Here is a 13,899-nt window from a genome sequence, read left to right as displayed (position 1 = left end):
GACTGTAAGAAACACAGCATTTTTGTTATTAACAAAAGTAATAATGGAGCCCAGTAGCACTACTCCATGGCTCAAGACAATGCAGTAAAATTCTTTTAGCATCCATCAGTAGCTTCAAGTTTAGGACTTTGTATTTTGTATTTTATATATTTTATCCCCCAAGAACACAAGACTCATTGCCCACTTCTGCTCTTTTCATATAATAATTTGGATTTTTAAAAGGGTCATTATAATTTACAAGATCAAAAATCTTCAGATACTGGATTGTCCTACAGATAAGCATAATCCATAGAGCAGGATAATGCTACAAATTAGCATTGTCTTAAAACCTGTAAGGTTGTCAGCCACTTTGAAAATCAAGTCATGTTATATTTAACGGAAATTTTAACTTCAGAGTCACCTGTTTTCTTTTTCATCAATGTCAGAGGTACTGGCCAGTCGTCTTGGTATTGTAGGTGCAACATATGCAAGCCGAGTTCCTTTTCCATCTTTCTCCTGAAAGACATGTATTTTTTATTATTATTATTATTATTACTTATACTGCTAATGGCTGGAAAATCATTATTATGACAACTTCATCTGTATTTATTGTAACCCAATTATACTAATGAGTTATATGATTTAGTTAAATATCGTAAGGATTACAATAGGAAAAGGAAACTGTTTTCATTCTAGTGATGCAAATTACTTGATTTCTCTTTTTTCTGCTTTGGTGCAGTATAATTTCAACAATGATTACTGAAAGCAACCATTTTAGTATTTTTTATATAGCATAGCATTATTCCTAATCTTGAAAATATTTACTCATTTGTACTTGAAACAAAACTGGAAGTTTTATGCTGTTAAGTTTCCTGGTTGAGTTAGTCCTTCACTTTGTTCAGTGCATCCATGTGTAATTACAGAACTAAATTTTTGTAAATAAAAAAAGAGTCCTTTTTTATGAGTCTTTCAACATCACTCTCCAAGTGATGCCGAAACTATCAAACTCTGATCTCCCTTAATTGTAAAAACTACTAATAGCATTGCAAATCTCAAAAAGGGAAAGCCCCAGACTTACATACCAGGTCATCAGACAATAAAGGTGCATACTACACTTATAAAGAGACTACAAAGAAGCTGCATAATTTAACTTTTCAGAATTTTGTTATAGAACAGATATGTAGTACAATCTTACTTCTACAATACATTATAAATATCTATACTAAGGTAGATCAGTTCCTCAAAGTGTTGTTTCACACTGAAAACTATTACCTTTTCTTTGTTGTCCAATGAAGAGGAAAGTCTAGGACTTGAAGCAGAACGCATAACACCTGCAGAGTCCTTTTCTTTCTGAGCTTCTTTGGAAGCAGTAATCTCTGCAAGTGCACCATAACTACCAGTTTTTCTAAGACCTAACCTCCATGAAGCAGGAGATTCATCTTTCCTCTCTTCTTCTTTGGGAGAAACCTTTGTTGTAGATGTTGGAAACTATAAAACACACGTAAATGAATTTATATTATTAATTCATGTTATCTGAGGTAATTCATGCTCCTTGTGGAGATCTGAGAACACAACTGTTTTTTAATAATCAGACATATTGAATTTGTAGGGAGGTTGTGGTGAGAGACAACCTACACACTCTTCTCTTAAATTAGTTAATGAGATGAGAAACATAAGACTCATCAAGGTATACTACTCCTCTAAAAGTTAGCTTAGAAAAACCCACACTTTGTAATACACACTGTGATCATAAGATGCAAACTTAGAAACATGCAAATCCACTATCAACATTTTGATTAAATATGTTATTTTGCAACCTGTACACAAACCTGTGCACACCAGAACCTCACCATAGATTTTTCACCCTTATTGGGCACAAGAACAATGCCAGTTTTGCGCAAGCCCTGCCTCCATGATGCAGGATCTACTGACTCCACCACAGGCATGATAGGAGGAATGAAATCATACTGAAGCCAATTAAGACAAGACAAAGATGAAGATTGAAAGAATGGAAGATAGAAACAAAGTTTTTTTTAAAACCACATTGTTTGTTCCTACATTTATGTTTTATAGCTCTTAATTACAGCACAAAATACTAAAAGGCAGTAAAAGACTTAAAACCTTAGTAACAGATACTTATTAAACACAACACAGCATGTATAGCTAATTCAGAGACAGAACTACAGTTTGCATAAAAGAAGACAGCAAAGCCTGTTGATCTAACAGGGTCCATGGCCTAAATCCTCATATGGTCGAGAATACTAGAAGATTCACACTATCTTATCATATTACATTCATATCCCTTAATCACATCCCATGCTAGCTGTTACCAGACCCATACCTTCATTCCCAAACCGGCCCTCAGTCAGAAAGCATTACTGAATGCCATACAGACTGAAGAAAACCCAAATTCAAGCTTAGTACACAGCATCTGCACCACTTGTGAGCAACATACGGTTTGGCCGTCTATGGTATAAAAGTAGATGAGTAGCTGCAGTAGCACAGATGGGGCAAACCTGAACAGGCAGGTGCAAGAGTAGGTGCAAGATCACACATACAGTGCTGTTTTACAGTTTACAGCCTTTTTGTTCATTGGTATGAGCTGTAGCTTCTTCTCTAGATCACACATACGTGCTGTTACAAGAGAATCAGCCTTAATATAAATGTGCATTTATTTTGTAGTTACAGAAGGTCCTGAATTTTTCACATATATTATTAGAAAGATAACTAGTTTACTTTTAACCTGCACCTTTTACCTTCAAGGCCAAAAGATAAGCCATTAATTACTGCATAATAAAATTAGAACAAACTATATGCCAGTGCATTAACGCTTTAAGAAATGTTATCATTCCGCTTAAAAACATACTTATTTCTTCTTCTTATAAAAAAGCCCCCTGTCCCACATACATTGTCATACCAAAAAATTATGTCTATTTGATCACTCAACTTTGGAATACCACACACCAGTTAGCAACAATTAGGTAATGTCCTATTTCTGAAGGTCATGTAGCTTAGAAGGCTTTTGCATAATATGAAATAAATTGATTGGAAGGAACAAGCTAGGAAACTTTTGACTTCAAGATGAAGTTCAGACAATTACAAGAAAAATGAAGTGTTTGAAGTGTTAGATATCTTAGAATCTCCAGTGTGCAAAGATAATTAAGCGCAGTAAAAAAACTGGGCGGATGGCACATCAGCTAAAATGCTCAATTGTCACAAATGCTTGTATTACTGAAGTGATTTCAAACAATAAAATATATAAAGTAGGCCTATTTCCTTGCAGTAAAATTCACACTATATATTTGAATTCATTCCAGTTAGGCGCAGTCAGCAAAACAGCAAATACTCACAATATCTTCCCTCCTTCACACATTTGCTACAGTTTTTGTGGAGAACTTGTGGCTCTTGAGTTCTGCACTGCTCCTGAGCAATGCAAATGCAGCTCCCACGCTAGGGAACAGTAATTCCTTAAAGAGCCAGCAGGAACTGTTTAGATTAATGTCACAAGATCACCCTGGAATCTAGCTGCCTGCCTAGCCACAAAGCTCAGTGAGGGGAAACTGCAGTCATTACTGTCGGTGAGCCATGCCCACATTATCTTTATATTTGGTGATAAATCTTGGGGACATCAGTCACAATTATTTTTGTAAAGTAAAAAAAAAAGGAAGGTTGGCCCAACCCTATAGTAGGGTATCACATAATATGATACAGTTGGGCAACACATTCCCCATATCTGTTACATTAAAGTATACTTTGTAAAATGAATCATCATTAGGTTCTATTGCAAACATGAAAATAACTCAGATAAGCTCCTGGGAGCTAAATACAATACATACTATTTGCCCAGCAGTACATGTCTCTCTACTGTAGCTTCAGTATATCATGGCTATCATTTCCCCTGAACATGCTTTTCAGAAGCATCACTTTGATTATGATGTGTATGGAACAGTTGTAATGATTGACAAAGGAAGTTTTATTGACTTACTATCCAGTTCACTTTGATATTTTAAAAGTTTGACCCGTATATCACCTTCTGACTATGTACTACTATCTACTGTAATTATTTCTCCAGGTATACATATCTTCCCTTTGACAGGCAAAACTAAAATTCATTCCAATTAACTTTTCACATCAAGCTGTAAAAAGCTTCCTGCACGCAATATGGTTTTATTGGGTGTGTCTTTGAGCTATGCATTGAATAAATCATGTGTCCCAATTCTCTAGCTCTTCCATGAGGTCTTAAGTATATTAAAATCAAGGCTGGGACACACAGTACTTTCTACTTCTTATTTCAGGTATCATTTTCAACTTCTGCACTTAAGCATGAGCCGAATGCTTCTAAGGACTCCTGAAAGTATTTTAGTCACACCTGCCTCCCTTAAGTGGATCACAAATCCAGGCACAGAGAGACACTAGAACTGTAGTTTCTAAAAATTTTGGAGGAGTCTGGCATAGAAAACACTTTCCAAAGATGAAGTTTATCTTCAGAAAAAAAAGAACTCCACTCACTGTGCAACAGATTTTTGCTTTTTTAAAAGGATCTTCTGTTCTGCTGGTTTCTAGTTCTGTATTTTAGATCCTTATTTATAATCAAAACCATACAAAATTTTTTAAAAATGAACACAGTTTCTGCAGAAAAACACAAACTATTTTAGGAACCTGTGCATATTTTCATTAATTCACTGGATAACCCAATCCACTTTTTATACAAGAATCAAAAAATGCCTGCTTACATGTAAGAACAGAAATCTGAAATCATAAGAAAGGTATTTAATTTTACCTTCTTAACAGGTGATGTAGGTGCCCCTTGGCCACCGGCTACTGAAGGCACTGTCACAGCTACTGATGCTGATTGTGTACTTGTGGTATTTGCATTATTAGTTACAGCTGCCAAGGTTTTGGTCTTATCTGCAAAATATTTAGAAGATTTTAATTTTCATTTTTAATTCAGAATTTATTCACTTCTACAAAACAGAGTTGAATTTCATTTGAACAGCATTTTATTATCTATTTCTGTGTTTTCCCCCTCACTCCCAAACTGTATCTTAGGTCCACCTTTTCTCCATAATGGTCATGCATGTGACCTTTTTTTTATCATTCAGCAAGTGTTAAACACTTAGAGATGAAGAGATAGAACCACAGAATCATGTGCTCCCACCTCGGGAGGTCACTTAATTCAACCTCCTGCTCATAGCAGGGTCAACATTGCCCAGGGCTTTGATGAATCAGGTCTTGAAAACATCTACAGACAGATTCCACTGCCTCCCCAAACAGCCAGTATTTTAGTAGATGGCTAATGACCATAAAAATTTAACAGTAGGAGGTATGTTGGCATATAATAGTCATTTTGAACTACAGAAGATGCTAATTCAAAGTAAAACATTTATTCTTGGATAACTGTGCATGTTGAATACAGAAAACTAACTGCACAGGGAACCCAGCCAGGGATTGTGGTCATTAGAATGAGCCAAAGCAGGGATTTGCCTTCCAAAGGACTTCCAGGGACTTCCCATTTGCTTCATTCCTTCTCTGTCCCTTGTTCTTCCTACCTAAGTTTCACTGTCTACCTACTTAACACTCTTCTATTTCATCCTTCCTGCCCACATTTCTTTCTCTGTCCTTCATCTGTGTACCTTAACCCCTCTTACACAAACATACAGAAAATGTCATGATTGTGATACAATTGCTGTCACTGTGCTTGCTTGAGCTTCATACTCTTAAACCTCCCTTCTATTTCACCTATTCAAATTGCACGTGCTTTGGAGTGGGATGCTACATCCTATCTGTGCAGTATGGAGCAACACGGGTTTCAGTCCCCATTGCTTTTGGCCCTACTATAAATACACCTTTATGTCTACACTACCCATATAGTATAGAGCAGTTAATTTAGAAAGCACACAATGTTTTCATAGTGTTCTGACATCTAATGTTCAAATTCAACAAAGTAGCAATCTGTGATTGGAAATCATATAATTAATGGTACTGGTGTTACACACTTGTCTTAGTTATGGACAGAGTTGAATAGATGTTTTGAATAATTACTTATGCAGTACACAAATACAAATATTAAAAAAAAAAGCTTACATGACTAACTGCACTTAATGGAAAGTTCTCTTAAACACAAGTGAAAATGATCTGCTGGAAATCTGCAAATGAGTAATAGATCTTTAAAATATACAGAAAAAGTTATCAGAAGTAAAAGCATGGAGGAAGAAAAATGGAGAAAAATGGATTTTTCACAATTCTGAAATTATTTCACGCTTCATATTCATATTTCCCTTCTTGGTCTTATGGATGGAAATGTATTTATTTTAAAACTGTATTCTCACATAATCAGTGAAACAGACTAAATTTTAGGAACATATCAAATATCCCAATGGATTAGAAATCAGATTTTACAGTATTTCAGAATATTGAGCACTGTTAAAATATTTTACAATCATAATGCTCCTTATAATCTTAAGAATTTTCACTAGACAACTACCTTAAGCTGAATAATGGGAAAAAAGGGAAAGTACAGGCTTGGAATTTAGAGATGCAGCACTACAGGGAAAAGCTTAAGTCTAGCTTGCCAAATAAAGTATGATAAAGACTTGTTGATATTAAAACCCCCAAAGTTTACATAAATTAACTCGTGTCACAGTCAGATTTTCCTGGCACAAACCATCTTCTGTTAATGAAGAAAACACAGTTATCAGAGTCATAAAGTTCAGAAGACATTACAGTTAGCTCAGTGACTGAGAAATTACTACGTTATACATGACAAGTGTTTATCAAAGCTCAGTATCTGTAAATATGGGATGCAAGTATACTAAGGTGAAAGACTAATTACAGAGCTTGACAGACGTTTTTCCAACCTAACACTGAAATTCTAGTTTATTTCAAAATAAAAAAATAACTAAACCACAATAGACAGTTTGGTTTTGCATTTTATATTTCGGCCTACATTAAGTATTTATGATATAATAGCTCTAAAATCCCTCCTTAGTCTAACCTTTTCAGGTTAAAAAATCAGAAAGGATGTTGTAAAATGAGAACTGATAGCTTACCAAAAAGGGTTACTTATTTTAAAAAGTTTAAGCATAAAATATTAACAAGGTATTTCTGGTGACATTATTGTCTATGTATTGTATTTCTGCACTGTGGTTCTAGAATTCTTTATTAGGATTGAACATACATCTTTAAACACTGATTGCCTGACATATGCTTTCTAATTTGAAAGAAAAAGATGCTATTCTGTTCTTACATTACTACTTGAAGACTCTAATTGTTCAAGAAAAAATCCTGCATAAATTCCATAGAAAAGTATAGAGTTTCTTTGCATACAACTCCAAACTTTTCAAAGAATATTCCTCTTGAAATGAGGCTGCATATGAAGTAACTGTTAACATTAATATAGTACTTCAAAAGTTTATTTCAGTACACACTGAAAATACATGCACTATTTCTTTATGAATATCCAAGCCAAGATTGCCAGATCAATTGGTAATTACTTCAAAATGGCAAGAACAAATGAAAATGTTTGCACTTCTGCTGTTCCAACCTCTATGTCAGCTCCACAACCAAACACTGCTATGAAGCCTTCATTTCTGATCTGAAGTTCTAACTTCTTCAAAGTTTTCTGATGTGTTACTTAAGGCTTATATTATACCAACTGTTTAATTAAAAGTATAAATTGTTAAGTAGTCAATCAAATAAGTAGGTTAATAGCTTTAACCTAAATAGCCACCAATAAAGATATGTTTGATCTCTCTGTTATGACATGACTTTAGACATACATAAACTTGCTTTAAAATAATTGGAAGCCTAGTGAAATGCTTAAGAATAATTGAAACTTAAGTCTGTACCATGTGATATTAAATAAGTAAATTTATAAAGTAAAAACTTAAAGACAATAGTGCAAATAATGTACCTGTCTCTGCTTCAGATTCTGAGTCATCATCCTCTTCCTCTTCACTAGAACAACTGGATTCATCCTTCTTTCCCTCTTCTTCTTCATCTGCTTTTTCTTGCTCCAAAGACTCTATGCTAGATGCATTCTTTTCTTGCTCCATAATCAGTGTCTCCTTACTGAGTTTGAAAAGAAAAATACTTACTAAGTTCTGAAAAATTTACTAAAGCCTGTCAAGTAGGGCTTTGTGACAGCTTTCAAAGTTATCTTTTTTTATAAAGAGCTTACCATTTTTCCTAGTATACTTACTTTTTGAATGTTTTCTGTGTCTGGTTATTATCCATGTTGGCTGTGGATTCAATTAGGGGAGATTTCTTTTCCCGTTTTTCACTATGAAGCTTCAAAACATATAGAAAAATGCAGTTAAACTGATAGAATAGTATCAGTGTGACAAAATTACAAATAGAGGGAAATCTTCTCTAACTAATATAAACACTAGAATGTGTATAAGCTTTCAAAGTGTTAAAGTTCGAAATTCTAAAATCTCAGAAACTGTTATTCCAAGTAAGTTGCTCATTTTCAGTGCTTCAGATCATGAAGTGCCCACGGGACAAGGCAAGCAGATAAGCACCTTCTTACTTCCAAGGCTTTCTGGTCACCATAATTGATCAAGTAAGGGCATAAAAGATCATTTGAGATGACTGTGAAATTACTTGAATTGAAGACCCAAATCAAACCTTCCATTATTCATATATACACTGATCTGAGCTGTATAGCATAATCATATGCATAATAAATTATAACATACATATCTATCTATCTATCTATCTATCTATCTATCTATCTATCTATCTATCTATCTATCTATCTCCATATATCTATCTTTCTCTTTATGTGAAAAAGGCCTACCAGATTCTGCTTCTTTTGTAACTCTTCTAAATATCCTAGAATATCTTCATCTGCCACATCAAACGCTGTCTGCCCCTGGAGAATGGGAAGAAGTAAAACACCATAATTGTACAGCAGAATTTAAATACAACAGATTACGATACCTTATCATATGATGATGTAGTTAAGGAGTACATTCAGAAAGAGAAATTAGAAAGTATAAGCCCAAGCTCTATTACAAACTGTTAGTCTGTCAGTAGTTAAAACCAGTATTGCAATGTTACTTTTTCTGGGTAACTTAAACAGAAACATCTATACCTGATGAGTAAACATATTTAAGAGACAAAAACATGACTTCAAAAAAATTTTGCTGTCATGTGAAGGAAAAAAAAAACTACCAAGAACAGCAGATTGAAAGAATAGGATTCTTACAATAGGAGTTACAAACAACTCTTCCAATAGCAGTTGTATGGATGGATCCTGAGCAGTTCAGTATCCTGTCCAGTGTAAAACCACCATACACAGCTTGATTTTTTTAAATGCTTAAATTATTTAAGCAAGCTAATATTAAACTAGTCATGCTTTCACATTTTTAGAGTAAAACTGTATTTTACATTTTACATTCCATTTTAGAAAAGATCTGCTACAACCATTTGTTCTTATTGTACCACTTCCATGGATCATGCACTTGAATAAATAGATCTTCATGTGATTCATTAACACAGAGTAATGCTGTCAGCTGGGAATTCTTCAGTTTGCCATATCTTACATCTACACAGTCACTGCAATTCTTGACCAGATGCCCACAGGATGTGAGATTGTATCTTTAAGGTCTGAATTGGTAAGGATTTCAAAAATTTCCTTTCTTCATTTCTACTTGAAGATGAGAAGGACTGAAGCTCACACAGTTTCACACAGGAAGCCTAACTTACTCTGATACTGCAATACAATGTTTTGTATTTGGAAGTTTGAATTCAAATACAAGAAGGATGAAATCCAGGCAAAGTCCTAGATCCGCTGGTATAAATGCAGCTGCATCAACGTGCTGGGTGGACATACCGAAATTTTGGGAGGATCATGACAAGATCAGTCAAGTTAAGTAATTCTGTACAATTACCAGCAATAAGAAAATTAAAGGTGTTCATATTTGTCTCTGCAAATTTCAGTTTCTCAAAATGTTAACTAGAAGCAAACATACTCCTAATTACACTGTGATGGCTACCTTAATTGGTTAGAAAGGATGGACCTCCAAACAACTAATTTTCATATCCATAAAACTTCTGACCATACAGCAGAAGCCCGTGCACCTTTCAACAGCCATTACCCAAAACTGCTTGACATCCTCTGACATTTGAACTATTCTATTTTGTGTAACACAGCACTAACCTGGAAACTAAACAACAAAATTCTATCAAGTTTGTATTTTCATTATGACTACAGTTTTTAATCTGGCCTTCTATTTTTAGGTAGCTATTAAGTGGGTTTATTTCAAAAAAATATGAGTTAGACCTACCTTGATCACAAAACATAATCAAATAAACAAGCTTATATCCCTCTGTACCTTCTTTATTCTTATTCCCCGGTTGAGTTGAACATACTTTCATGAGACTGCTCTCTGGAATACCATCCTCCACATTTTCACAGCCCCAGTAAAAAGTCTAACAGACAACTTGATAAACTGGCTTCAATTAATTGCATCAGCTTGTGATTACCTGATACAAAATACAGTTACACAGCTGATATTTAGAAGCTTTATAAGCATTATACAGAAACAGAGTTGAAGCTATTTGAAATTTAATTTCAGATTTCATTGATTTTATTATAAGCAACCTCAATTTCTAAGAAAGAAAAAGTTGACAAAGACTAAGAATATTAAGCAGCAGTAGTTTTGCTCTTATATAAACACTTACTGGTTCATGATGTGTGTCTGAATGTTTCCCTAAGCTATTTTAAAAAGTTTATGAAAAAAATTAAATGAAGAATCCATCTTAAAACTTGAGCAGGTAATTTACGTATACAGTATTGACAGAAATTGGAAGCAGATCAGAACTGATCTGCAAAATGTACTGCAAAGAGCTTCAGCACTATCACAGTTGAACAAAAAGTTTTGGATCCCTGTGATGCCTATGTGAATCATGAATATATTTATATCTGTCGAGAGCAAGATCTTGCAAAGCCACAAAGATATGCAGGCCTTTGCATAAGTTGAGGAAATACAGCTTAGGAAGAATTCAAGTTATGTATAGGGGAGTCCAGAGATGCCTACAAGTTTCTTCCAGCACGCTCAAACCAGCACATAGTGATAACTCGTCAGTATGCGAACACAAGTTGATTTTATGAGTTAAAACACTACCCAAATGCATCATCAATGTCTTCAGTGATCAAATGAAAACCTGTATGCAAGCCATCAAGTCACTAATTTTGTATCTCTAAAATGTCAGTAAACCCATTTTATTTCATTTCCGTGTCAAAGATTACATGGATCTTTTAATATAGAACTAAGCATAAAGTGGGCTTAGAAATTAATTTAGACAATTAGAGAATTTAGTTTTGAACACAAACATGCTGTTTTGACAAAACATGCATTATATAAAGCTCCACGTACAGTAAACAGCAGTTTATCATCACTTTTCTTACCCTGGCTTCTAAAGTCACTTTAGAGACCAGAACTTTGTATCTTGACAAGGATTACATAAAAATCCTACCACTTTGTTGACAGCCTCCATATCACATAGGTTTTCCACTAAAATGCGACATGCTTCTTCTTTACCCCAGTGAGCAGCAGCATGAAGTGGTGTCCAGCCATCATAATCTTTAATATTTACATCGTAGCGAGCCTGTATTAAAAGCCTAAAGAAATTAAAAGAATTAGATCTTGACACTGCTGACAGGGATAAATAAATTGTTGCAAAATTATAATATTAGTCTACAATAATATCTTTCTTCCTTTTTATCATACATATTATAGTTGGACTATTAACAATTGATTAATTTTATTTTCTCACAGAAACATTTCTCTTTTCATTGTTCAGTAGGTATATGTATTTTAATGGAAAATTCAAGAAAAATAGCCTCTTCCATTTTCTTCTTTACTCATTTGCTATTCAAAGTCCTATAAAGTTACATATTTTTCTCTACATACGCAGTAATAGAGAAAAACCCTTTTAAGGGAAGGAGAGCTGTAAAATGACAAAATTGTTAGATACAGTGTTCTTACCTAGTAAATTATTAAAACCTCTTCCTATTGTATTATGAGTTGTTTGAAACTTTCATTTCCTATGTCGTTAACATTTCATGTTGTAAAAATCTAGCGTTTATGTGCTTCAATTGCTCTCTGAGATGAAGCACAGATCCTCAAATAGAGAATCTGCTTTTCAGCCTGCATTCAACACTTAGACTCAGCATGGTTCTGACGTGAGTGTCAAAGTGACAACAGACACTTAACCTGACAGTTTTGTGTAAAAGGCTACCAGCTCTCTGAAACACTGTCCATAATTATTTAAAAACATATAATGGTGAAGTACTCTCAAAAAATTCTCTCTGCTTCTCAAGAGTCAATATACTTATGATAATATCATACATTGAGTCAACTTTCACACAAACTCAGCTGCAAAGTTTTGCAGTCATATATGCTACAGAGAGCACACATTTCTGATAATTTGAAGCTATCATGAAAGATTTCTGCATGTATTTTTCTCCTCCTAGGAAAAGTGTATGGACTGGACTACAAAAAAGACACTAACTGAGAGCTATAGATAAAATTCCGTTACAGACAAATGCTATTCCAAACCAAAAATTATTCTTTTCCAACAGAGTAATTTCTTTTCATGTTGAAGAATCAGTGTTTTTTGAGGCAGAACTCCCATTCAGTAAATTGCATGTAATGGTTATAACGATTAAAAAAGCTCTGTCACTCAACTTACATGTTGACAAAGCATTACTAGGATTGGCAGACCTCAAAGGTAGCAACACTTGAACAGTCAGGGTGTGTGCTTATTTTCATTCATGTTACAATATATAGCTAACTGTTCCTAGTACTGCTGAAGCAGTCAAAAACATTTACAATCACAGTAAAGTGATGTATTATTAAGTATGCTTTACTTCAATAAAAGCAGAGCTTTGATGAAAACCATATTAAACCTGTGTTATAATATACAGTTGTATTGTACTGATGAAAATCTACCTGTCATATAGGGGACACCAAAAGCTTGAAGCTTTCCAGAAAAGATTTCAAGAGTCATGATTTTCAACCACAAAATCAAAAAACCAAAATTAAATTCTCTGTTCTTTAGGTCTAAAAACCTTCAGGCTGGATTACAAACTGTTTTATGTATGCAAATAAATATGGTGTCTTAAAAATACACATCAACCAGAATGCTAGCTGGCATTATAAAAAGGCATTAGGCTTGTTTACACAGTTGGCTTTAGAAAACAGGGCAAGTTTTTTGTCAACTTCTTTCAAATAAGTATTCAGGCTCAATATGTACACTGTGTTCTTATTTTGAATGACAATGAGAAAGCTAACAGTGATTTATTCGTGATTTATGAGTGCTTGAAAACACAAAATCAAGCTTTGAGGAAAAGATAGTTCTAGAGATTGTTATTTTTCAAAATACAACCCCTAAAAATACAGAAGTGTCCAATCCTGTCAATTCCAAGCAACGTTACATCAAGACAATCAAACATAAAATATTTCCATTTAAACCACACTTACTTTAAGACTTCTGTATAGCCCTTAGCAGCAGCTACATGAAGTGCTGTGCCACCAGATTTTGCATGCCTGACATCATTTATATGGCCGCTGTTGAGCCATTGTCTAGCATCTCTTAGCATTATTCGTTCTTCTTCTTTTCGAGCTGCCTCTATATCAACCCCTAATTCAAATATGGAGGGTGATAGGGGAAGAGAGGACAAAAAATATTTTAGTTCAAATACTTCAATTATGTAACAAATCTTCTAACATATTTATGTAATGCAATAAAGTAACAGCTAAACAATATGAATAATGTTCACGGTTAGATATGAATATCTTTTTGAAGATAAATCCCAAGAGCTTATGGAAACATCCATTATTGGATATATACCTTGTATGCATAATGCATTTTTTTTTCCCAAAGGAAAAAAAACAAACAAAAAAACCA

At 34.2% G+C, this 13,899-nt stretch overlaps 1 protein-coding gene across 3 annotated transcripts in view; it reads right to left on the bottom strand.

Annotated features, from left to right (window-relative positions):
• Positions 1-13,899, bottom strand: part of PPP1R12A (protein phosphatase 1 regulatory subunit 12A) — a 73,985-nt gene that overhangs the window by 35,099 nt on the left and 24,987 nt on the right. For all 3 annotated transcript variants that reach the window (XM_026863583.1, XM_026863590.1, XM_026863597.1), the window contains exons 3-10: positions 13,473-13,632; positions 11,464-11,608; positions 8,780-8,854; positions 8,180-8,268; positions 7,892-8,049; positions 4,760-4,887; positions 1,252-1,467; positions 401-495 (exon numbers count right to left, since the gene is read on the bottom strand). In XM_026863583.1, the coding sequence (XP_026719384.1) occupies positions 401-495; positions 1,252-1,467; positions 4,760-4,887; positions 7,892-8,049; positions 8,180-8,268; positions 8,780-8,854; positions 11,464-11,608; positions 13,473-13,632 (1,066 nt within the window). The remainder of the gene's footprint in view (positions 1-400; positions 496-1,251; positions 1,468-4,759; positions 4,888-7,891; positions 8,050-8,179; positions 8,269-8,779; positions 8,855-11,463; positions 11,609-13,472; positions 13,633-13,899) is intronic.

Source organism: Athene cunicularia (assembly GCF_003259725.1).
Source record: "Athene cunicularia isolate RWA chromosome 1 unlocalized genomic scaffold, athCun1 chr1_part2, whole genome shotgun sequence".
NCBI lineage: Eukaryota > Metazoa > Chordata > Aves > Strigiformes > Strigidae > Athene > Athene cunicularia.
Note: the sequence above shows the minus strand (reverse complement) of the source record. Positions and strands in the feature narration are given on the sequence as shown.